This window comes from Ochotona curzoniae, unplaced genomic scaffold (genome assembly GCF_017591425.1).
Source record: "Ochotona curzoniae isolate NIBS_2020 unplaced genomic scaffold, NIBS_Ocur_1.0 scaffold_1037, whole genome shotgun sequence".
Lineage (NCBI taxonomy): Eukaryota > Metazoa > Chordata > Mammalia > Lagomorpha > Ochotonidae > Ochotona > Ochotona curzoniae.
The window spans coordinates 19,538,790-19,564,382 of NW_024467083.1; the positions used below are offsets into that span (position 1 = coordinate 19,538,790).

A 25,593-nucleotide genomic window follows, 5' to 3' on the forward strand; every position below is an offset into this window, starting at 1 on the left:
AAATGTAGGCATTCCTCCCACCCCACCCCCGGAAAAGCACATGGTAACAAACGCCCTTGTGTTTTTTGCCAGGGCAGCCCTGAAAACAGGCAAGTTTAGCCAAAGGGAAGCATACTTTTACTTAGCAATATTTTGGCCGTATTTCTCCAAACTGCCCCCAGTTTCATAACTCTTGGCTACATGAAGCTCCAGAGTACATAATTGTGTTTAGGTTCAATATAATCACTAACTGATCACTCCACCAAACCAAGGAGTAAAATCATGGTCACTGTAAGCTCCAGCAAGCCATTCTGGGAAGAGACAGCACAGAGAAGCAGGGGGTGACACAAGAGACACCCTGGCAACATTCACGACGAGTAAATGTAACTGCACATGCCACACAAACACACACAGGCCGACAGTGATGGAACTCTTTATTCCTTCAACAAGCATTTTCAATAAAAGCCTCAGGACTCCACATATGCAGCATTCAGACTGCCTAAATTCAGAGAAGGGACCCCGATGTAGGCGAGCTCAGGTCCAAGGCTGTTTCCAGGTGGGCAAAGGAGCAAGGTTTCTCAGTGAAAGTCTGCCAGTTTCCTAAGGTAGCTGAAATGTCTTCACGTCTCCATCACCCCCAAACTTTTCCACAAGGCATCTATGACAGGAAGCCATTCATCCCTCACACACACCACTAGGGGGCAGGCAGAGGTGCAGGGTATGAAGGAGGAGACAGATGTCACCCATGCACCAGTCTCTTTCTGGGCCAGACAGCTGAGTTTAATGGCAAGGAGCTTGTGTACAACTGTGATGCATCCCACCTCTTCCTCAAAGTGGCTGGTTTGAAATTTTGTGAATAAAAAAAAAAAGCTCAAACAAAGAAAAACAAACAAACAGAAAGTTGCTCTTACCCCTATGAGTAGCACTGAAAGATGCTTCCAAAAATGTAGGGATATAAATACCTCAGCTGCAAGGGAAGCTGGAGGAAATGGGGGTGGAGGGAGGCTGGAGACGGTGTTTATGCAAGATATGGGATGGAACTGTTATTACTCCTGCCACCAAAACCTACAGAGCTACACCTACACACCTAGACACACTTACACATCTGTGTTTCACGTCTCCCCTCCCTGTAACAGGCTTCTAGAACCCAGCCTCCCTCTGGCAGAGACAGTGCCACTTAGCGGCACAGATCTGGTGCATCGACCTCATGTCTAAGGTCGCACGTGCAAAGAGGGTGAGGCAGAGGAACAGATTAGCTTTCTGTCTGAAATTCAAACTACTCAGCAACATTCTCAGGTCCAGGAGCTGGGAGAGGCTCTGAGGGCACAACGTGGTGGATGACTTGATGGTCCCAGCCCACCGTGGTAAGGAGGGAGTGATTGAGCGGAGACCAGGTTGCATCTCTCACAAAGTCTCTGTGGGTCCGACTTCGAAACCTGCAGGAGAGAAATGAAGACAGTCTGAGCATGAGAGACAAGAAAATGTACTCCTGGGGAAGGAGAACCAACAACACATATACCACCATCTGCATGGCTTTAATCACCTGAATAGTAGTGTAAACGCATCTGCTATGTAATCCAGTGTTCCAATCTCATAATAGTGGCAGGACTAAACTACAGCAAGTTGCATTTCAAACTCTTTATGGGAAAAGGATGGATTGTCCCCTTGTGGAAGAGGGCTCAACGCTAGAGAGAAATTCTATCCACCACCCCTAATCCTCCCCTGCAGGGACCAGCTAACTGCCAACAGTCGGCCTGCTTCCCCCACCCAGGCAATGCCAGGGCCTACCCTCCCATTGCTCCCACTCCCTGACCCTGGTCACAGGAGTCCACTTCATACTTACACCTCAGAAAGGCTTGAGTCCAGCACAGCAAGTGAGCAGTCTTCACTCACAGAGGCCAGGAAGGGTACACTAGGGGAGGGAGGAAAAGATTGAGAAAAGCCAAAACAAAACCCTCACTGGTCTGGCTCTGCTGAGAAGGCACCCTGTCTCCCAGCTGTGGCTGAAGTTTGCAACCCTTCAAGCGCATGTTAAAAATTCCAGGGAAAGAAAGGGAACACAGAACAAAGCCAGATTCAACAATAACCACCCTAGCAAACAAACCATGCCATCTGGCCCCTCTCTGGGGCCCCACCTAGCACCCTAGAAACATTGGCTCTTCCAACCCACATGTTAGAAACCTACAGGTAAATCACTTTGGTGCTAAACAACAATGAAGCTACACTGCAAGCATTCTGAGAGACTGGAACCTAAGAGAGGTGTGAAGTCTTAAGAGCCATTTCTGTTCCTCCCCATGTCCCCAGTGACAATAGACATACCTATGCGGGGAGAACACCAGCCCGGTGACACACTGTGAGTGCACTACTGCACTGAGGGTAGAGCTGGCATTCTTGGTATCCACTAGAGAGACAGTCCCATTCTCGTCGCCTAGGGAAGAGAGAACACATCACCGAGGTTAAGTACATGGGCTTTGGTGTCAGCCAGACCTAGATCTGAATCCCAGTTTCTCAAGTTTGGACAAGTCAACCATTCTGAGCATCAGTTTCTTCTTCTGCAAAGTAGGGATAAAAATGCAGTGGCTACAACAAATAAATGACTGTATGAGAATGCTATCATTTTAACCGTAAGCTATGTCACCATAAGCACAGCCCATTATCAAGACCCACAATAGGACAGAACTCCCAATACAGCAACCCACTTGCTTTGTGGCTCACTTACTGGTAGCCACGCCCAAAATACAGGGGTCAGAAAAAACAGGAATCAAGTCCACTGGGGGAAAAACTGACTGTTTTCCAAAGCTAAGACGCATGGCTAAGACGCCTGTGCTAAGAGCTGGAGCTGCCCCAGGTGAGCTTGCTCTCCCACCCTCCCTAAACTAGAGTCAACATCAGTTTGCACTCTACCTTACCAAAGACAAAGACTTCACTCTGCTGAGGATGCCAAGCCAGTGAAGTAGGAAGGTAGTCAGAGGCATTGCAGCCTACAAGGGAAGAAGGATCTAGAATGAAACTCAAAAGAAGTCATTCTAAACCACAGGAGCTCCTTTATTCAGCTTCCCAAACCCTGCGAAGGCAGCACAGTCCTCAATCTTTTATCTCACAATCTACCTTTATCTATCAGCTTCCTGCCTTTCTCAACACAGCATGAATATAATGATTCTGGCCCCTCTACCCACACACCCAACAGAACAATCTCCCACATAGGAACCAGACCCTCCCCTTCCTTCTTCGTACTTGTTGCATAGAACAAGGTTAGCATAGCCACAGTGGAAAAGATTACATCATGTATGTCACACATGGCCATTTTCCTTTTACTAAGTCAGGGAAAGCCTCTTCCGGGTAGGCTCCCAGGACCTCCCCAGCAGCGCTCAGACTTACCCAACTGTGATGCCGGCTTGGGACAGCGAGTATCCCAAAGTAAAATCCTACTGTCCTAAAAACAAAGAGCAGCAGAAAATGGTCTCACAGGCCAAAGTGCTGGCCCAGAGTTCTCCACAGTAGAGACTGGCCCACGGAGGCATGTGGGGAGGGAAGGAGAAGTGGCCGGATGTTACCTCACTGCATGAGAGAAACACAGAGTCCTTGTGCGGAGAGGTGGCAACACAGGTGACCTGCCCAGCATGAGCTGTGATGGGAAGAGAAAATGAAACATAACAGGCACGCAGCTGGGGGCAGCACGAAAGGCAAGGCCACGTACAATCAAGGAGCAAGAGGGCACGTGCAAGAAATGGGCCTGGCCTCACCATGCAACAGGACTAGACAAAACCTTTAAGACAGGCTGGAAGTGTTAAAAAAGTTAACATGAATTTTCAAGGATGATACAGAAGTCAGGGGTTTAGTAAGAACAGTGAATTCACAGTTAACATATCCTGGATGTATGAGCCAAGTAATTCCAGAATAACAGTTTTCATAACTGGAATTCCTTTATTTCTAAGTAAAATACAAACACTTTCAATTAAGTTCAAAGCAATGATAATTAAGAAAATCCATTTCTCCAAAGTTCTCTCACCAAAACTTCAACTGCCTGAACTTTTAGTCATTCCATCCCACTTTACAGAAGGAACACATGGCTCTCACCCATGTGTAACACGTACCATCTCAAAGCTTTCCAGGATACAATGTCCAAGGGCGTAAAAATCCAAAGGTTCCACACCAAAGGACAAAAGGAGGCTTTTCCCTAAAGGCCAGGGAGCTACCAAGCAGGACTATGGGTAAAGGTCCATGAGTGGGACACCACCTGTTTGAGTCACAATACAAACTTAAGTGTAAATGACCTACCTGTCTCAAATAATGAAAACTGAAAAATGTGATAGATGTGTTCAAGTTTATCAAAATTTAAAAATGAGTTCAGGGGTTGGCATTATGGGATAGCAGATAAAGTCAGCATTCCACTAGTTCCAGGTCCCGCTGCTCTACTTGCAGTCCTGCTGCACCCTGAGAAACCACCTGGGAAGGCAGCAGAAAATGGCCCAAGTAATTGGGCCCTGCCACACTCGTCCAAGGCCTAGCTAAAGTTCCTGGTTCCTGTTTGAGCTTGGCTCAGACCTGGCCAACGCAACCACCCAGGGAGTAAATCAGTGGAAGGAGGCTCTCTCTTTGTAAGTCTAACTTTCAAACAAATAAAACTCAACTTTTCCTGATATAAAGTTAAATCTAATTTGTCAAACTAACTTAACAATGCAGTTTGGATTTTTGCCTACTGGCCTATTTAATATTTGCACAGACTAAATGGGCCTAATCTGAAAATCAAAAATGATGGTGAACAAGCACCTTAAAAGTATATACAATAAATAATTAGAAACTATCTCTTTTGCTGCTTCTTTAAAACATGTGGAAGTAGTTCTCAAAATTCCCTAAGGACAAACATTTTTGAAGATCACTGTGAAGTGTTAACCAGAAGCTATGGAAATCACTTGTCTAGAGTCATATAATTAATTTCCCATGACAGTCGGAGGGTTTGCTTTCCACAGTTACTTCCTAGCCCTGGAATCCATGGAAAACTAAGAGGATGATAAGCTAGAAAAGGACTTAATTGCACACTTGAAGAAAGTAATGCTTTGAGATAAGCAACCTACAAATATACGAAAGGTGAAAAAGCCTGGTTCCTCCATCCTCAAAAGATTTGGACATCGGTGTCATGACTAAGACACAAACACCAAGGAGTAACCAGAAGAGGGTGAAGAAGGAAGAGACGCCATTATCCAGGAAAGCACAGCACACGTCCAGGACACGGCAGGCAAATGTAGCAGTCTACACTGTAAGCACTGGTACTTTAACACTGGTGTCTGCCTCTTACTTGTCTAAAAGTCCAGCAGATGTGTGTTTGTGATTTTGTTTTGAACTATAAGGAAATCAGGTGAAGGAAAGAACCGCTAAAAGAACTGCAGTGATCACCCAGCAGCTCCAACTCACAATCACACATTTAACATTCTATACATCGTTTTCCTGAGGAATGGCTAATACTGTTAATGAAAGTGTTAAAGAAAAACAAAAACAAAAACAAACAAACAAAAACCAAAAAACAAAAAAATGATGGTGCTGACCAAAAAAATAGACATTTTATGGAGGTGAATATTCAAAAGATCTAGATTCACAAGTTTCAGGGTTTATCCCTCAAGAAAGTCAAGGATCTACTGTGACTGAGTTAGATTAGCAAAATATGCTTGAAAACACAATGACAGTTAAAAGAACTTGAATGCCATGATGCAAAACTGGTATTCTAATGCGCAAACAACTAGAACCAAAGACCAAGAGAACTAAAGATAACAGGCTGCAAAACAGCTACTACCACCTGTACAAAGAAAGGCCTGAAAATAGATAGGGGAATTAGAAATGGACAGGAAAGTGATGGACCAGATTGAAAAAGAACTTAGAGACCAACAATGGAGGAAAAGCGGGAGCAGAAGAAGCAGAAGCGGAGCAAGACTGAGAGTTTAGACCCTCCGTGGTTGAGAAAGCAGTAAAACGAGCAACAGAAGTGGGGAAGCAGAGAGGCTGACATGGTGGTACAGCATCCCAGGTGAGCACTGGTCCTGGCCGCTCCACTTCAATCTCCCTACCAATGTGTCCAGTGGTCGGGTCCCTGCCACCCATGTGGCAGACCAGGATGGAGTTCCTGGCTCTTGATACCACCAGCCTGGGACTGCCCAGGTCACTGTGCTATTTGGGGCATGAACCAGCAGATGGAAAATCTCTGTTTTTCTCTTTCAAATAAAAAGACAGCTTAGTAAGAAAAGAGGAAAGGACATAGGGAAAATGAGGAAAAGAGCACATGGTAGATTTTGGAACCTGCAGTTTTTTTAAGGAAAATCAGCAGGCACAAGAGAACATGGAATTGGCTGCTACTCCAAACACCCAAGCCAAGTTCAAATAACTCACAGGGGGACAAGTAAAACAAAACAGCCAAGGCCAGGACTGAAGAGAAAGAACTCACCTCGGTAGGAATTCAGTACTGTCTGCTGAGCAAGGTCCCAAACCTTGATGCTAAGAAGCAAAAGGAAACACTTAATCTTGACCTACCTTACCAATATTACAAAAAAATTTTTTTCAAACAGGAATTTCCTTTCTCCAATTTGTCCCATGTCTTTGCTTCCTGGACTCTTGTTATGGTCTATTTACAATGAGTTACAACAAACAACGCTGTAATGAGCCTATGATTTCTCAAGAGCGAGCGGGTCACAAGCCTATAAGGACACCGGGAGGTGGCCAAGACACAGGAGCAGTGAGGACAGGGACCCACCAGAAGTCTTTGCTGCCGCTGACAGCCTGCGTGCCCGAGCTGAGGACCCCGACTGTGGACACAATGTCGTCGTGCTCATACTTGCAGAACTTGCTGACAATCAGGGTCTCATTCTCATCCAGCTCCCACAGTTCAACAGCACCTGTTGGGGGTGAGGGAAACACGAGCTGGGATTACATCAAGGCAGAAACGCACCTGTAAGACTCGAACAGTTGGTGTTCCTCCACCATGCTTATTTGGCTCAGAAAAGCAAAGGCCCATCAGAGTGTTTAGGTAACCTCCACATCCTTTTGGCTTCAAGCTGTATTATTGTTTTTCTAACCCCAGATGATGACATGGGGAAAGTTCCTTGCAAAACACAAGAAGACATAAAAAGGTCTCTAAAATCTAACATTTTTCTTCTAGGGAAAGAACTCTGGAAAGTGAGTCTCCAGCGAGATGAAGTCTCCCTATCTAAATGGCTCACTACCCAGCAAAGTTAACTCTTCCCAATTATTTGGACACTGACGAGTAACTTCTGGACCTTAATTAATGTCTTTCATTTAGTGTTCAACTGTCAGGGAATCCATCTTTAATGTCCCACGCTCAAACCTCAATGCAACGCCTGACAATTTCCAAATTCTGATTTTTTTAAATAAACTGCAAATTCTCCCCTGCTGAGCCTGACATTCAAATCAAAGAATGAAGACATTTAAGAAAATGGAAAGAAATGGGATGCCTTCGCATCATTAAAAACACGACTATCCTTTGTCTTAGCTTAGGAGTTAGGAAGGAAGGGAGGGAAATGGCTCCAATTCATTTAGTATTTTTGTTCTGGGTTTTTCTAGGCGATGTCACCAGACAACTTCGGATTTTGGAAAAGATACTGCCCACCTAGATAATATTGGGCCTTCAGGCCCCTTCAAGAACTGCTTTGGGGCATCACAGACTGAGCTAGGCCCGCTCCCCACCAGGGGGTGAAGGAAAAGGGACTCACCTGAATCAGAAGCCACCAGGATACCTTTGTCCCCGACCCACGTGAGGTCTGCCACTCCGGCCTCTGTCTGGACTCCGGCCGAACAGAAGCCCTCGTTGGGGGCGGCACAGGGGTCCTTGAAAAGCCATAGGGAACCGGCCCAGCAGCGGCCACTCAGGCTGGAGGCCCCGAGGAGCAGCGCCCCATCTACGAGAGGTACAGGCTGTCAGTGCGAGAGGCGTGGACCTGCTGGTCTCCATAGTGACCGCAGGGAACAAGCCGGGAGCCTGGATCCCAGCGCAGGACGGCGGGGCGGGAGCGGGGAGCCAAAGGGGTCAGCGTGCGGGGTCGTCCCAGGACAAGGGCGGCCCAGGCAGGACGGGGGCGAGGGGGCTGCTCCCAGGCCCGGAACCCCGGCTCACCGGACCGGTACCGCGCAGCCTCCAACTGCCGTTCCATACAGGCGGGCGCATTAGGGGGAAGGTTCCACTCGCGGGCCGCCGGGGGCACTGCCGCAGGAGCCGTTTCCTTGCGCATCTTCACGATTCCCACTTGACCCTACACGGAACAGCCGGACGCGCCAACCGGAGTCAATCCCGGCGGCAATCCCACGTGGTGCACCGCTGGCTCTCCGCCCCGATCCGGGAACTACCGTCACTCTACTTCTCGCGAGAGTTGGCTTCCACGTTCCCACCCCATTTTCCACAAGTGCTCAGGACCCTATGCCTCTTCTCGCGAGAAAAAAAAAAAGGTCCAGGTTAAAGTGCCCAGAGAAGGAGTTCTCCTCTCGCGAGAGTTGCGCGCGGCCATCTTGCCCCTACTCCTGGTGGAGTCTCCGTTCGGGGTCACAGGGACGCCTGGGCTTTCGCTGACCATGCTGTCCCGGGTGGTGCTTTCTGCCGCCGCAGCGGGTGAGGGCTCTGGAGCTGTCAGGGCCACTGCAGAGAGAGAGGGCGCCGGGGTTCGTAGGGTCGGGGAGGGTGAGAGGTGCCTTGGGCCTGATTGACAGCGAGGCGGGACACTGGGGAGGGCAACAAGGGCGCCAGACCCGGTGGCGGGGCAGCGCGGGACGGTGGGCTTCACCTTGACTTTGCTGACCCGCGCCTTGTGTGTCCGCAGCCCCCTCCCTGAAGAACGCAGGCCTCCTGGGTCCGGGGTAAGTGTGGGACGTGGAGTGCTCCCTTGTGTCCTTGTCTGTCTCTCGTGCCTCTGCTGCTTCCTCGTAGTGATCGGCCAGCGATTCCCTTGCTTGAAGTAAAGACTGCATGCTTGGCGCTTGATAAAGATCAGCGGCTGTCACGGTTGGACTGGCTTTGTTTGTGAGGCATACCCATTGTCTGCGTCTAAAAGCCTCGTCTGCACTGCCTGGAATGTTGGCCTGTCACCTAATGGCAAAGACCCCAAGAGGGTGAATAACCTGCCACCCGGAAGCTCCGCCCATTTCCCTGTGACCTTCAGCCTGACACAACCTGACACAACGAATGAAAATTACTAGATTACATCCCCAGGGTGCATTGGGTTAAATAAGCCTGCTAAACATGTTGCTTTTCCATCTGTCTTCCACATTCCTACCGTTTCAGTGCCATCTCACAAGTCGCAGAAACCACGCATTGAGTCCATATATGTTTAGCTTGCCAAGGTTACAAAGAGGAGTTAAGGCTCAGTGTCTGCTTAGTGGGGCTCACACACCATCTCGCTGGGTTCGTAGCTGCGGCACAGCGGTTCTCTAGCAAGGGGCCCACCTGGCTTCGCCTGCTGCTGTATCACCTCAACCTCAATCATCTGCCAGATGGAGTTGAGTGCTTGTTATTACCAGTGAGAAGACACAGTTTTCAGTGGAACTAAAGACAGTGTTTGGTATATAGTGTATGCTTAGTAAATATTGGCAGGCAAAAAATGATTTCCTTAGGCATGGCAGTTTTTTTCTTTGCAGTTTGTAGCCTTAAAGCTTGCAAAATGTAACTATCCTATGACTTAGAATTGGCTTTAATTAAGTCATGCTTGCAATAAAATAGAGCTGTAACTGCTTTCAACAAGGGAAAGTGCGGTCTATTCAGACATGTAAACAAAAAATCATGATAGAGATAGTAAGTAGATAAGTCTATGTACATGATGCAAGGAACGACCTTTTCTTTCTCATTCCCTAACCAGAGTAGTAAGTGTCCTCCTCCGGATGACATGTGGGCCCTGGCCACTTGTTCCCCGCCTAGTAGTCTCCTCCCTAGTACTTGTGCAGCTTGAGGCTTGTCCCACCGTAGCCAGAGCGATTGTGTCAGTTCTACACCTAAAGCCTGCTGATATGTCCCATCTCACTTGAAATAAAGATCAGCTTTAGAATATCCCACAGTGCCCGGTATGAATTGATCCCATCCTACCTCTTAGATCCAACTTTTATTCTGTTTTGTTTGTGCTTCAACCAGACTGCCCTTGCTACTCTGAAACACCAAGCGCTTTCTTCCTTGAGAATCTCTGCTTGTCTTTTTTTTTCCTCAGAACTTACCCCGCTCCATTGTCCCCTCTTCCCCTTGTCTTGCTCTGTTTTTCTTCATACCACTTTCAGCCGCTCGGAATGGTGTGTGAATATACACGTCGTCTCTTGCCACACCCTGAATAGAAAGCCAGTAATGTTTTGTTAATTGAATTGGTGAATGTTGGCCCAAGGTTAGGGAAGGCTTTTATAAAGAAGGTGCTTGGGATTTTGTAAAGGCTGGTTGGTGGACATAGGAGACGTGGTACGAGGGGTACATCACACAGTGAGAGCAGCGTAAGGCGGAAATTGTGGGGTTTTGGGGAGTTATAAGTAGTTCTGTATAGCTAATGTGTGTGGTAATAAACACAGATAAAATTTGACAGGTTCTGGATCATGCATGCTGTGTTTGTTTTCTGTTCAAAGGAGCCTATTTAAGTCACATCTGCAAAAATAGTTACAATCGAGTGGTAGAAGGTAGATGTAAGAGGTGCTGGATAAGGAGCACGGAGGTAAGGCTCTGGGTTAGTGAACTAGTTTAAGGCAAGAGATAATGAAAGGTTAAACAGACAGCTGTTTGGTGAGACAGTTTGTGTGCGGGGTCTCCCATGCCATGATTTAATGAGTTTCTCAGAGCTGCTTTGGCCTCTCATTGGACATGGGCAGCATCTGGAGCTGTTTTTTGATTATTACCAGTGGGCAGGTGGATGAGGAAAGAAGGGTGTATGGGAGCCACAGGGACACTGCTAAACCTTGTGCGGTGCACAGAACAGCGTGAATTATTTAGTCCAAAATGCCAGTAGTGCTGATGGGGGTTGGTGGGATTTAGGTTCAGCTCCATGTCTGATTCCAGCTTCCTGCTAAAGGCACCCTTCAAGGCAGCAGTGATGGCTCAAGTACTTGGGTCCATACCACCCACTTGAGAAACTTCAGTTTAAATGAAGGAATACCAAGCATTAATTTCAAATTTCAAAGCCTCATGACGTGGCTAATGTCATTGGAGCCAGAAATAATATTCAGAAGACAAACATTAACCAGCACTCAGTGAAATGTTGTAAACTCTAGCGTTGCAAAATTGGAGTGGTGAAGTAGGAGGGTAGAAAAAGGGACAAGGCTGAGGGTTGGTTGGGCTTTGGTGCAGCATCAGCTAGCAGAAGCTGACATTGGGGGCTAATTCTGTCAAGTTAAACTACAGAACCACCTGGAGAGTGCATAATTTGGGAGTGGCCTAGAAGGGAAATAGTGAGCTCCTCCCTCTTGGGTTACCACTCCCAAGGGAGGGCACAAAAACCAGGACAGGGGCAGGGGTGGCTAGACAGAAGGGCATCCAACAGCAAGTGTGCAGGCTGGATAGTGGAGCTGGTTGTGTTGAACTAGGCTTCAGTGCTCATTGACATGTATGAGAGCTGAATGGGAAGTGGGACAGACTGGACTAGTCTGCTGCACATAATGGCAAACACAAGAAGCAGGATGAGGGGGGGGCTGGTGGGGTTTATTGTGGGTGGCTCTGACTAGCCTGCAGCTCCCACTGGTTTATGTGAGGGCCAAGTGTGTGCTGGGCAGAATCAGGCTGGACTGTAACACCCTTTGGTTCCAGTGGAAGACAGGACTGGAAACAGAACCAACCCAGCAATTGCAACCACCAGCTGATCGGGGCAATGGACTGTACCGGGCCCCGTACTTGCAAGCACACACAAGAACCTGGTCTGGATTCACCTCAGACAGTTTCTTTAGGGATCCCCTCAATTGAACTACCGGACTCAGATCCCTAACCATGAAAAGACAGAGGACAGAATAAACCAATCAGCTACCCCAGCCATATGCTGGCAGTGAAAAACAGGGCAAACAGAGACTCTAAGATGAACTATATCAACCAGTGGATTCTGCAAAAATTTCTTCGTGCTTGGAATGGCGAGATTGGCAGCAATTCATAACTGGTGAACTATCAAAACCACTTGAGCAAGACCCTCAAAGCATGCCCCATATCGAGGACGTGGGATGGGTGGGAGACTGGGTGGGGCTTCTCCCTTTAGCTCCCCCTTTACCTCAGATATAGAAAAAAAAAGTGTGGAAATGATAGTCCTACCCACTTTCCTGTAGCCTTTATGCCCTAATTAACTGTGTAAAGATTGTCAAAAATATAATAATAAATTTTAAAAAGGGACAAGGCATGCTGAGAATGTGAAGGAATCTAAACTTGGCAGCAAGTATGAAAGAGACTAGAAGAGACATCAGTATGCAATAACTGCTAAAAATGCAATCTTGGACTCTTCATTAAAGTATTGTGCAAAGTGCTTTGTATCTTTTTTAAATCATGAGAAATCCTGATGAACAGTCAGGATGTAGAGAAACTAAGATATTTAATCCAGATATGTGTTGTCTTCCATAGAAAAATTTAGAACCGTTGGATTGAGATTCCTAGAATGTATGCTGTAGTCAGTTTAAATATGAACAGCATTAAAGAAACCCTAAATAGAAGAGGTCTGTTTCATGTAAAAAAATTTTTTCTGTTTTTATTTTTGATGATATTTACATAGTTGGTCAGCATGGGAAGGGTCGAAGATGAGGGGAAAGTGGGTGGAAGAAGCTGCACCCAGCCTCCAGCTGCTTCAGTGCCTGGGATGAGGAACGGCTGGCCACCCGATGTCATCCCAGGAATATGCTTAAGTGGTTTTGATGGCTCTGAGATGTTATCAATCTTGCCAATCCAAGGATAGGGAAATGCTTCCAAGGTTCATTGGCTGACATAGTCCACCTTAGAGTCACTATTTGCCCAGATATTTGCTGTCAGTACTTGACTGGGGTAGTTGTCCAGTTTATTCTGCCCTCTTTCCTCTGTTACGCTACTAGATGTCCTCTGCAGGCTCTAGTCAACTGCCATATCCTCCGTGTGCATCTGGGTATATTGTCCAATACTCCACCTTAGCCACTGAGCCCCAGTTCTGATACACACACTCCATGGTTAGACCACAGAGCCTGCAATTTTCCCCATGGTTAGGGTTCTGAGTCCAGCAGTTAAGTTGGGAGGATCCCCAAAAAAACCTCGTCTGAAGTGATCTCAGAGCTTCTCAGTATGGAGTCCAGCTCTGTCTGTCACTCACATCAACCTAAGCCCACACTGGTAGTTGCAGTTGCTGAATCAGTTCTGTCTCCAGCCCCGTCTTTCTCCAGCATCTTCAGTGGATGCTGTGACCTAGCCCAGCTCTATCCACCACACTGTCAACCCCCACATACACCAGCAGGAGCTGCAGCCTCGTCAGAGCAACCCGAAATAACCCCCCACTAGGCCTACCCCCAGCTCTGTTTCCTGTGCTTGCCAGCAATGCAGCAGACTGATCCACTCTGTCACACAACTCATTCAACTCATATACACATCAATGGGCATTGAAGCCTAGCTCAATCCACCTGACCCCACTATCCAAACCACACTCATGCCGGTGGGTGCCACCACCTGTCTAGCCAGGCCTGACCCAGCCCTGGTTCTCATGCTCACCAGTGGACGTTGCAACCCATCAGAGAGGTACCACAGTTTCCTTCCTGGGTCCACTCCTAGTCTTGTATCTTGCACTCTCCAGGTGGTTCTGCATCCTAGCTTGGCAGGATCTGCCCCTAGTCCCAGCATTTGCCAGGTAGTGCTGCAGCAAAACCCAACCAGCCTGTTCTTACTCTGACCCATGAGTGTTCCAGTGGGTGCAGTCAGTTAGCCCAGCCTGGCTCTCCCCGTAATCCAGCTCACATGCAGGTGAACAGGTGTTGTAGCCATGCCCAGCCTGGTCTGCCCCTGATCCCAGTTCCCATGTTCACCAGTGGGAGCAGTGGCCCAGCAGGGGAGTCCCCTGCAGAACCACCCTCCCCACAACTCACCGTAGGTGTTGCATCCCAGTCTGACATGATGCACCTCACCTTGGCATTTGCCGGCAGGTCCTGTAGCCTGGCCAGCTTGGTCTGCCCCTAGTTCCAATTCATTCTGGTGAATACTGCATCCCAGACCAGTCAGTCAGCCCCCAGTCCCGACCTAATATAAACTGGCTGGTGTTGCAGCCCAACCCATCCTGGTAGTGGGTGTTATGAATTGACCTACCATATATTTGCCAATTGAATACCATAACCTGGCTTGGTCTGGCCTACTCCCAGACTTGGTTCCTGTGCTCATCTGCAGGGACTGCTTCCTGACAGGAGTTTTCACATAATAAACATGACATCAAAGGGATATTCAGAAAGCTTCAAGTTGTTGGCATCAAGATGGTCACAGCATAGCAGACAGGTAGTAGCTAGCTGTGTACATAGAACGTTACCATATACTAAGCACCACAACAACCCTGTGTAAATTAATATATTTTATTGCCTCTTAGACCCAACTTGCAAAAGCTTAAGTTCCTGCTTGAAAGTCAAGAAGCATGTCTAGGATTTTAACCCAGGAGGTCTGAGTGCAGAATTCATATTCTGATTTCAATGCTAGTAATTGTTGGGTAAAAGGCTTGACTGGCTTCCAGAAGGAATTCCAATATTGAGTAGTAGGTCACATACAGCCTGTGTCTTTGGTTCAGTAGCTGCCCTTGTCATACATGATGATCTTTGTCTGATTGCTACCTTTAGGGTATTGCAGGCAACAAGGATCTTTCACACAGGGAAACCGAGTCTGGCTCCTGTACCACCTCTCCCTGAACATGGAGGAAAAGTTCGTCTTGGACTGATCCCCGAGGAATTCTTCCAGTTCCTTTATCCCAAAACAGGTGTAACAGGTAAGCATTTGTCCAGTCTTTAATGGTAGATCTGGATGGTACCACTAAATAAAATAAATTGAGCTGTTTTTAAAAGGAATTGTGAGGGTGATTGAATAGAATAATTAATTTGGCTGCTCTAATTTGCTCTAAATTTGCTTGAAACTAACTTTATAGTGTCTCCAACTTTTCATAGACCCCTTTTTAGATGCCTACCAATTCACACACCCTTCTAGACACACTTTAGTGAACTAAGTGTCTACCATGGTATATCATACATTCTGTTGTATGGTAAGCAGAGAATAACTGAATAATTGAATAATATGCTATCCAATAATTTTTTTAAAAAGCCATGGATAAAGCAAAAAAGACAACGTGTGTGTGTGAAACAGAAATTGGACTATATCAATTTTTTTTAAAAAGACATGAACGATTTCAAAGCCTTGCATTTTTATAATAAATATGCTTCATTTAATATAATCATTAAAGAAGTCCTATGAGAACATTTTTTTAGAAAACATAGACAACTATTTAACCTATCCTTAAATTTGTGTCCCCTGATAAAGTGTAGGATTCTTTGTTAGCCTTTTTAATTCTGAAGTAGACTAAATTAGCATACTTTTTTTTTTAACTGAAACTACAGGCGAGTTTAGAGAAACTGTTGAGGGGCCAGGATAGTGGCATAACAGACTAGTCCTCCACATTTGGCACTGACATCACAAGTTGAGGTCCCAGAGGCTTTACTTCCAATCCTGCTCCCTGCTAATGGCCTCGAAGGCAACAGACTGCCTGAGCCCATGCACCAACATGGGAGACCCAAAATGAAGCTGCTGGCCCCTGATCAGCTCAGCCATGGCCCTTTCAGCTGTCTGGGGAGTAAACCAGCAGATGAAAAACCTGTTTCTCCTCTCTGAAATCTGCTTTTCAGATAAGAATAAATCTATTACCTGAGTAAATTGTATTTCTGAAAGTCACCCTTTTATTCTCACAATGCATCCTTTGGTATTAGCACTGCTTAGCAAAACTGTAAAATACTGCCCTAAACATCTACTCTGTGCCTCTGCGAGCCTGGAAATCCTGAGGAAACATCTATGTCCTAAATCCCAAGTCATGCTTTTAAGTGTTTCTTTCAGAATTTGTGACCTGATTAAAGATAACCATTTTTAATATTGTCATTATAAGTTATAGGACTTGAGAATCATGTTGCTTTTCTTTCTTTTACATGTATATAACTTTACAGATTTTTCTTGTCAGGCTTCTACTCAATGAAAAGAGACAAGGAGTAGATGCATTTATCGTGTCCAGTGTTCCTTTCAGCCTTAATGTGTTGCTAGGCAAATCACTTCAGTAAATAACTTGACATCTTTGTGCCTATAGAGCTGTTTCTCAGTTTATTCAGCTTTGTGAAGAAGTTACTGTGCCCATCTGAGGGAGCTACCCCCAGAGTCCTGAGATGGCCTAGTTTCTTCTAAGTTAACAGAATCAGGACACCGGTTTCCTGGAGGCCAGAGCTGTATGCGCTCATCCTCACCGTATTGTTTCTCAGCTCAGTGTTTGGTCTTTGAATCTCTTTTTTTTTTTTTAAGATTTTTTTTTTATTGGAAAGGCGGATATACAGAGAGGAGAGACAAAGAGGCAGATCTTCCGTCCGATGATTCATTCCCCAAGTGAACGCAACGGCCGATGCTATGCCAATCTGAAGCCAGGAGCCTCTTCCGGGTCTCCCAGGCGGGTGCAGGGTCCCAAAGCTTTGGGCCGTCCTCGACTGCTTTCCCGGGCCACAGGCAGGGAGCTGGATGGGAAGCGGGGCAGACAGGATTAGAACCGGCACCAATATGGGATCCCGGTCGTGCAAGGCGAGGACCTTTTAACCACTGCGCCAGCGCGCCGGGCCAAATCTCATTTTTTTAAATCATTAATTCAACCAGTCAAATACACAAGTGTCTTTTCATTTTCAGGCAGAGCATTTCATTTATAAACTCTTTCTTCTTTTAGGACCCTACATGCTTGGAACGGGGCTTATCTTATACTGTCTATCCAAAGAAATATATGTGATTACCCCAGAGACATTCTCTTCCATATCAGTAGTAGGCTTACTTGTGTATGTAATTAAGAAATACGGTGCCTCAATTGGAGAGTTTGCTGATAAGCTCAATGAGGTAAGAACCATAGACCTTATTTCCTGTTACAGACTGTAGCAGAAGCCTCAAGGCCTTCTGTATTGCTAGAGGCATTGGAGGAAAATCATAAAGAAATTGATCTGATTTCAATAACTGCAATTATGTGTATCAGTGCTAGCTATTAGAGATATATTTTTATAATCTGTCATATTTTTAACTTTTCCATAGTTTTATCCACTCAACATAACTAGTATGAATAATTCTTTTTAGGATTTGTATATTCTCTGTCAGTAAGTGGTCTCTAATGAATATATTCACAAATATAGTATTTAGGAAGCATAAAATGAATCTTTCTGACTTCAGAGGTTTTCACTGATGTTTGTTGATTATGTTATAATTACAGCAAAAAATTGCTCAACTAGAAGAGGTGAAGCAGGCTTCCATCAAAGAAATCCAGAATGCGATTGAGTCGGAGAAGGCACAGCAGGCTCTGGTTCAGAAACGCCACTACCTTTTTGATGTCCAGAGGGTAGGTTTCACAGGTTTCTGAAAAGAGAGTTGCTCATTTATGTACATGAGGAAGAAAGCAGTTTCTTGGAAGGAATAGTTAAATAGAGCATCTTCTATAGTCTTTTTTTTTTTTAAGATGTATATATATTTGAAAGGCAGAAGTACAGAGAGAATGAAGAATGAAGAAAGATCTTCCATTTGCTGCTTCACATCCAGAATGGCAGCCAGGATGAGGCCAAGAGCTTCTTCTGGGTCTCCCATTGGGTGCAGAGGCTCAAGCACTTGGCCCATCTTCTGTTTTTCCAGGCACATTAGCAGGGAGCTGGATCAGAAATGAAACAGCTGGGAACCAAAACAACACCTATATGGGATGTTAGCTTAACCCACTTCCCATTATGTTGGCCCTGAGAAAATAGTTATTAGTTACAGCTGATAGAAAATGGCATGCTCTAAGAAACGCTGTAGACAAAATGCATACTGCGTATTGTTTGCTAATTTGCTATAAGAGGACTTTATTTGACATATTTCCTGTAATAAAATCTGATGGCTTACAGTCCATATTCACAAAGCTAATTCAGATAGCCTTAGCATTTATTGCTATAGCTAGAGCCTAATTAGGTTCTAAAGTTGCAAAATAAAGAATTTGTTCAAATGTTTTATCATTGTTTACTACTTTGAGCTTAAATCTAAAAGTGAGAGATGTTTTTAAATTGGAATTTTCTGCTGTGATAACATTTATAAAATAAAAAGTGAGATACTAAGATCTAACCAGTATTTCTCCATGTAGTCTCCGCTGTACATGCATCAAAGTTATGTTTAATGTAGTCTGTTTTAAACCCATTCCAAGACCCCTAGGATTAGAGCCTCTATTGGAACAACCCAAGAATCTAGTTTTTTAAAGATTTTAAACACCTAAATGTCTGAGTCTCAGAAGATGTTAAAGCCTCATGTATGCTGTACACACACACACACACACATGAACATGTACTCATACACATAAATTCTGGTTTCATTTCTTTAACCAAATCAGAAGGTATAGCTTTTGCATGAATACCAAATGGTAATTATTTGTTAAATACTTGTTCAGTAGATGTTTTAGTCTATCCTGTGTGTATATTCTTGCAAAAGCAGGGTACAAGAGATAGTTACTGTTTTATTGGGCAGTCAGGAAAGCGTGTACTATTTGAGCAGAGACACAAAAGAAGTGATGGTGCAAGCCGTTTGGATTTCTAGGAAAATAGGCAGAGGGAGAAGCATAATTGCAATGACCCCAAGCCTGGAAGTTTGCTCCATAGAGCCGGAGCAAACAAGGAGGCCTTCCCAGGTGAAGGGAGTCTGGTAAGCGGTGATTGATGGAAGCTCATTGGCCAGGGCCTTCTACTGCAAATGAGGACATCATCAAAGGCTTTTAGGCAGAGGAATGGGACCTCATAGTTTGCAGGATCACCCTGCCTGCCTGCGGTAAATAGCCTTCAGTTTTGTTTGCAGACCTTTTTGACTTTACAGTTACTACCTAGGCCAGATCGAAGAGCCTTCCTTGTACTCCATCCAAGTCTCCCACCTGGGTGGCTCTTGGGTCATCTTCCATTGCTTTCTGAGCAGTATCATCAGGGAGCTAGATTGGAAGCAGAGTAGCTGAGACTTGAATTAGCACTCCAGGACTGGATGCTGGCATCACAGGTACAGCTTAATCTGCACATTGCCAGCTTCTGCATATGCTTACATTTTTACCATGTGGTGTACAGTTTTTTGCTGTATACATCTCCTATTCAAACTCAATGAAAGAATTTTACATAAAATATAAGAAAGTAACAATACAGTGCAACTGACAGAATCCTTTGAGTGGAAATATTACTTCAAGTAAACAATATTCACCATTTCTTAAATTTTGCCCCAGAATAACATTGCTATGGCCTTGGAGCTGACTTACCGGGAACGGCTACATAGGGTGTACAAGGAGGTGAAGAATCGCCTGGACTATCACATCTCTGTGCAGAACATGATGCAGCGAAAGGAACGAGAACACATGATCAACTGGGTGGAGCAGCGCGTGGTGCAGAGCATCTCTGCCCAGCAGGTGAGTGGTGCGCTTTCTGGAGCGTTCTGGGATCTGACACGCTGCTGCTGCTGCTGGTGTTTTGTGATGGAGGAGAGCTGCAGCAAAGACTACTGAAACAAGGGTGACCCTGGCTTGAGTGTTTTGGTGGGGCTGACCTACAAGGTGCTCAACAGCTGCCGTGCTGACTTTGTCCTTTCCTCAAAGTTTGATTACCAAAAAAATCATCGTTGTGTCATTTGGATATTGTTGACCCAATTTTTACATTAATGAAGTATAAGATGAGTCCCTCCTATTTCCTAATTCCACAATTTCCATTTCATTCCATGCTTGTATCTGCTTAATATATTGTGATTTTTTTATCATTTGCTTTTCATTTATATTTCACTTATGTATAACTTTTTCTTCTTCCCATGTAGATAGTATGTGTAGCCCTTTCTAGTTATTTCTATGTAACCTAAGCAGGATTAGAGGAATAGTCTATCAAAGTGATGGGCTGTTTTTATTTTTTAACTTTTAAAGTAACATATGCCATAAGAAACTTAGAAAATGCAAAAATGTATGGAAAAGAAACTAAAAATTGTTTTCATCCTTTCAGTGATTTTTTATATTGCTCATATTTCTAGGGGTTGATCTCTTTTAGCAGCTATTAGCTCTGCAAGCCAACATTAGTGGTAGATACTCTGTATAGTTTTTACTTATGAAATGTAAGAGTTAGAGCAAGCATTGCTGTATAGGAGGTAAAGCCACTATCTGCGATTGCAGTATCCTCTGTTGGCACCATTGAGTCTGACTGCTCTGCGTCAGATCCAGCTGCCTACATGTGATGGTAGAGCAGCAAATGTCCTGAGTGGACCCCACCACCCACATGAGAGACCTGGATGAGGCTCTTGTAGCCATCTGGAATGGAAGAGCTCTGTCTCCCTCTTTCAAATAAATTGATAAATCTTTAAGAAATAAAAAGGATAAGAATGAATTTTAATTGAGTCTCTGGATTTTCTTAAATTACTTCTCGATGTTAAGTAATTAACTCTTAAGTAATTTATTTAACTTGTAAACTTTTCTACTATTCCTATTATACCAGTAATCATTTTGAGATTCTGGTCTAGTAGAAAGTATCCTTTAAATTAGTGTGGGTGCCCTTCCCTGTTTTAGAGAGGTCTGACCAGATTTCTCTTTCCCCATCACAGGAGAAGGAGACAATTGCCAAGTGCATCGCGGATCTGAAACTGCTGGCCAAGAAGGCTCAAGCACAGCCAGTTCTGTAACGTTCCGGGCAAAGCTGAATGTGACTGTTGCTCTCCACTGAAGTCACACCTTTCCCTTCCTAGAGGTGAAGTTTGAGTTTCATAAAATGAGAAATACTTTGGCCAGTGGTACATTTCTCATCCTTTGTTCTCTGTGTTTCAAGTTGACCATAATCACTTTTAATGAGCAGTTTGCTTTTGGTAAAACATGTTACCTAACTGAAAATTACCAGGTTATATTTTGAATGTTTAATTCATTCTACCATCCTGAAATAAAATGACAATTAAAATATTTTTCAGGTTGTACAGTTTTCTAAATACTGCTTCAGCATTTCATACGAGTGAAGATTAAAGATGTCATTAAACTAAAGCTTGTCAATGATACCATTATAGCCAGCTGATAAGTTATGAGAAATTTTAAGCCTTTAGTATTCAAACCACTAAAAGGAATATTGTATATCAAACCATATTATCAACTTAGAGCCTATAAAGGATGTTAGGGACTCGATAGTTCATAAAGCCACTGCAGATCCCTCAGTGAAACACAAAATAGCTCATGTTGCCAAGGATCTGAGACAAGGCAGCTTTGCACTGCTGCTGTGACAGTGCAGGGCATTGTGACACAGCAGCTTATGCAGCACCATGATGCCCTGATTCCATATCAGAGTGCCTGGCTCAAGACCCAGCCTAGACTGCTCTACACCTCCCCTGGTTCTCACAAGCACCAGTGGGTGCTGGAGTCTAGGCCAGTCTGGCGCATCCCAGACCCAGCCCATACACACATGCCAAGGAACCCTGCAGCCATATCCAGACCAGAACGCAGGCACCACTCCTGCCCCCGTGCTCACCAGTGGGAATCACAACCCAGCCAGAGTGTCCCCTTTGCTCCCCAACTAGACCCGATCCCAGCCATAGATTTTGTGCATTCCTGTAGTTGCTCTGACCCAGCTTGGCATACTGCCTCACTTGTCATGGCCTTTGCCTTTGGATGCTGTAGTGTGGCATGACCTGGCCTGCCCCCAGTCCCAGCTTTCACTAGCAAGTGCTGGAACCTGGCCCTGTTCAGTCTGCTCCCATCCCTGGCTCATGCAAACAGATAGGTGTGACAGCCTAGCCCAGAATGACCCGCACTCCAGCCTGGTTTCTGCACTTGCTGGTAAGCTAAGGTTTTCTCGGCCTTGCTCAGTCTGCCCCCCTTCTAAAACCAACCCACACACTTGCTAACAAATGGAGCTAACTTGCCCAGCCTGCCCGACCCCCAGGCCCCACATGCTCACCAGAGAAGTTTCCCACGTTCCCCAATTTGGCCTACAACCAGACCCAGATATTATGCATTCCAGTGGGTGCTTGGCCCTGCTTGGTATAGCCTACCCCTGCATCTTGGCCTTGTATGAGCTGGTGAATATTATGGCCCAACCTACCCCACACCCTGCTATTGGATGTATATGTTGGTGCTGCAGCCTCAACTGCGCAGACTATTCTCAGTGCCTGTACCCATGAGTGATGGCAGCTTCCATGGTCACACTTACTCAGCCCATCCCCACCCAAACTTTTTTTTTTTAAGATTTATTTTTATTGGAAAGTCAGATATACAGAGAGGAGGAGAGACAGAGAGGAAAGATATTCTGTCCAGGTGACTGAAATGGCCAGAGCTGAGCTGATCCAAAGCCAGAAGCCCAGAGCCTCTTCCAGGTCTCCCACACATGGGTGCAAGGTTGCAAGGCCTTGGGCCATCCTTGCTGCTTTCCCAGGCCACAAGCAGGCAGCTGGATGGGGAGTGGAGCTGCCAGGATTAGAACCGGCACCCATATGGGAAGCTGGCACATGCAAGGCAAGGACTTTAGCTGCTTGGTTACCACACCAGGCCACCCACCCCAACTCTTGAGCTAACCAGCAGGACTTTTATTTCCACAGGGTTGAGCCCACATATCCCCCACAGAATCTACCCCTGGACCTTGTTCTCTCACATGCTGGTTGTTGTCATGGCGCTGCCTATTGTGACCCATTCCCTGTCTCAACACTCAGTCAGGTTATGGGATCTAGTCCTGCTAGATCAGTTGCCCAGCCCTAGCTTTCATGTGGACTGGCATGTGATGATCAGCAATGTTCCACGCTAACAAGCCCTATTCAGAGCTCTCAGTGTGGGCTGTTGTATCAATCTGACCCATACAGATCTTTCAGTTTCTCCCCTCTAAATCACCAGGTCCCCTCGCTTACCTGCAAGTACAATGGCCCTGTCATTGGGAGCCTCAACATTCATTCCTCACCTACACGCACAGTGGCCTTATCCATGGATGTCCTTAGACAGTAATTCCACATCACTAGGGTCCCAGAGCTCATCGCCAGGCAACCATCAGGCGGAGTCTGGTGCCAATTGGTACTCTGGCTACCTGCAAACCCAAGATGACAGCGGTGGGCAGAGCCAGAGACTGACCCGAGCTCCTGAAAGATCCCTTCACAATGTACTTACCATGAAGGGTGAAAATTCTTGGGCCTAGGCAAGCCCTGGACTCACACACCGCTTGGTAGCAGTGAATGGGGCTAGGGCCCCAAGCATTGAGTCCCACTTGGCTCAGGTATCCCAGCAGCTGCCACACTGCTGAGAGCTCCTTCCGCACAAGCCCCAAGATTGACCCCTCTGGCCAAGATAGTAGTGATGGGCAGAGCCCTGTTTTCTATATTTCATCACAGTTTTTTTTAAAAGATCCATCAGATGAGATCCTAGATTTATCTTTGATATTCCCATACATGTATAAGAATTTGCATGTACTTACATGAACAACTGAAATAACAGGAAATATTTGAGAGAAGTTGACGATCATTTGGGTTAATATTTACTGATGCTAATGTTCTAATCTAGCATAAAAATCAGATTGTCATCGTTTCTCGACCTTTTGGCTATTATCAAGCATAAAAACCAGATTGTAAGGGGACCAGTGCCATTGCATAGCACATGTGGGTCAGGTCTGGGGACAGACCCTGCCAATTCATAACATCCACTGGTGAATCTGAAAAACCAGAACATGTTGCTGGAGGAGCCATGTCAGGCCATAGCACCAGCCAGTTCACATTACAGCCAGGAAATTGATCAGATTGGGCTGGGATAGGCTGCAGCACCCTCCAGCAGGAGCTGGAACTGGTGGCAGACTAGGCTGAGCCAGGCTGCAGAATATGATAGTGGATGCTGAGGTGAGGCAAGCCATGCCAGCCTGGGGTTAGTGGATACTGGATTCTTAATCCCTGGGAGCTGGGGAGGCTGGTGGGGCTCTGGTCACCTGGCCCGGCTCCTGGGACCCACCTACTAGGTGGGTGCCAGGTTTATTAGCCCCAGGGGCAGAGGATCTGGCGGGGTTTGGATCACCTAGCCTGGGCCGCTGTGTCTACCTGCTCACAAGGTGGGTGCTGGGTTTGTGAGCCCCAGGGGCAGGGGAACTAGCACAGCTTGAGTCAACCGGCCTGGGTCCCATGCTTGCCTGAGAGGTAGGTGCCAGGTTCGTGAGCTCCAGGAGTAGGGGATCCAGTGAAGCTCAGGTCACCTGGCTTGAGTCCTTGGACTTGCCTGCAAGAATATGCCCTCCTCAGTAAAAAGGTGGAGCAATGGACACAGAACCTAATGCACATGAAGAATATGGCAGACCATTTGGTACCATAACAGAAGCAAGAGAACAGAGCAAATTGGGCAAGCATCCCAGCCAAACGTTAACAGCAAAAACCTGAATTAATGAAGACTTGAGGTGGACCGGGTCAGCCAGTGGACATTGGGAGAACTGCATCATCCTTGGATCAGTGAAACTGACAGCATTTCAGAACTATCCAAAACACTTGGGCAGAAGCCTCGGAACATGCACACACTAGGACCCTGGGTGCTGTTAGATGGAGTTTCCCCATCCCTGGGTACTAGGACATTTGGAAAGCTGGATGTAGCTTCCCCCTTTATCTCTCCTCCTCCCCCAGAAACAAGAAGAAATAGCAAATTTGGAAATAATGATTTCACCCATTTATCCTTAACCCTTGATCCTTTCCATCATATCAGCTATGTAATTATCATGAAGAATTTTTAAAATGCAAAAAAAAAAAAAAAACACAAGTGTGCAGCCACTTGGGGAGTGAACCAGCAGATGGAAAATCTGTCCCTGTTTCATCCTTCTGTAAATGTGCCTTTTAAATAAGAAATAAATTAATCTTTAAAAAAAAGGAAGATTGACATGCTTTATGTTACTAGAGATTTTGATTGGGTCATATCAGGGGAGGGAGCAAATCTCCAACTTACCTAACATTTTCAAACACTTCATTGTGTTCAGCAAAGTCTACATCTCAGAGAATCTACCTAAAAAGAAAAAAAAAAAAGTGTGATATAATCAGACCAATCCAGGTTGCTTGGAGAGTATTACAGACACATCTTGGGTCGTCCCACTAGCCCATCTTGTCCCTTGAGCTGACTGTTAGGGTTTAATCAGGAGCAGTACTGGAATTCTTACCCATGTGTGCAAAGCATTTGACTGCGTCATCGTGGTAGGTCATTGAGCCATCTTACAAGGCTGTTTGCTTTCTAGTGCTGAAACTTGAAGTGCACCAGGCAGGCAGCTAAAGAAAGGGGAATGTTAAGTGGGAGATGGTAGAAATGAGTAGAACTCACAGCACAGAAACTTTGAGTTCATATTATCTCTGACCTGGATAGTATGGCTGGCTTATATAACCCTGGGTTCTTCATCACAGACACCTAGTCCAGAGATCAGAGAATCAGCCATCCTGGGAAGTTGCCCAGCTGCAACTTGTTGTCTAACACATCACTATGCATG

At 45.7% G+C, this 25,593-nt stretch overlaps 2 protein-coding genes across 3 annotated transcripts; one reads left to right on the forward strand and one right to left on the reverse strand.

Annotated features, from left to right (window-relative positions):
- Positions 1–396: 396 nt before the first annotated feature.
- WDR77 (WD repeat domain 77) lies at positions 397–8,298 on the reverse strand. 2 transcript variants are annotated; one of them, XM_040998776.1, is made up of 10 exons: positions 8,096–8,298; positions 7,695–7,880; positions 6,719–6,860; positions 6,413–6,462; positions 3,534–3,604; positions 3,358–3,412; positions 2,889–2,960; positions 2,299–2,407; positions 1,823–1,891; positions 397–1,415 (listed from the first exon to the last, which is right to left on the reverse strand). In XM_040998776.1, exons 1-10 carry the CDS (start codon positions 8,208–8,210, stop codon positions 1,256–1,258), a joined length of 1,029 nt encoding a protein of 342 aa, XP_040854710.1. In that variant the 5' UTR covers positions 8,211–8,298; the 3' UTR covers positions 397–1,255. The 2 variants fall into 2 exon arrangements, with proteins under 2 accessions (XP_040854710.1, XP_040854711.1); XM_040998777.1 differs by lacking the exons at positions 6,413–6,462; positions 6,719–6,860 and having other exon boundaries at positions 8,096–8,294.
- Positions 8,299–8,460: 162 nt separating this feature from the next.
- On the forward strand, positions 8,461–21,086 carry ATP5PB (ATP synthase peripheral stalk-membrane subunit b). Its single transcript, XM_040998703.1, has 7 exons — positions 8,461–8,584; positions 8,793–8,829; positions 14,737–14,882; positions 16,857–17,020; positions 17,385–17,510; positions 19,389–19,568; positions 20,738–21,086. Exons 1-7 carry the CDS (start codon positions 8,548–8,550, stop codon positions 20,813–20,815), a joined length of 768 nt encoding a protein of 255 aa, XP_040854637.1. The 5' UTR covers positions 8,461–8,547; the 3' UTR covers positions 20,816–21,086.
- Positions 21,087–25,593: the final 4,507 nt, after the last annotated feature.

What these genes read in the sequence shown, in the direction of transcription:
- ATP5PB (XM_040998703.1), top strand. Translation starts at nt 8,548, where the DNA reads ATGCTGTCCCGGGTGGTGCTTTCTGCCGCCGCAGCGG. An exon ending in GCAGGCCTCCTGGGTCCGGG is followed by an intron (nt 8,830 to 14,736) that starts GTAAGTGTGGGA and finishes TGCTACCTTTAG; the next exon opens with GGTATTGCAGGCAACAAGGA. An exon ending in ACCTTTTTGATGTCCAGAGG is followed by an intron (nt 17,511 to 19,388) that starts GTAGGTTTCACA and finishes ATTTTGCCCCAG; the next exon opens with AATAACATTGCTATGGCCTT.
- WDR77 (XM_040998776.1), bottom strand. Translation starts at nt 8,210, where the DNA reads ATGCGCAAGGAAACGGCTCCTGCGGCAGTGCCCCCGGCGGCCCGCGAG. An exon ending in AGCGGCAGCAAAGACTTCTG is followed by an intron (nt 6,463 to 6,718) that starts GTGGGTCCCTGT and finishes TTTGCTTCTTAG; the next exon opens with CATCAAGGTTTGGGACCTTG. An exon ending in GAGTGAAGTCTTTGTCTTTG is followed by an intron (nt 2,408 to 2,888) that starts GTAAGGTAGAGT and finishes TCTCTTCCCTAG; the next exon opens with GCGACGAGAATGGGACTGTC.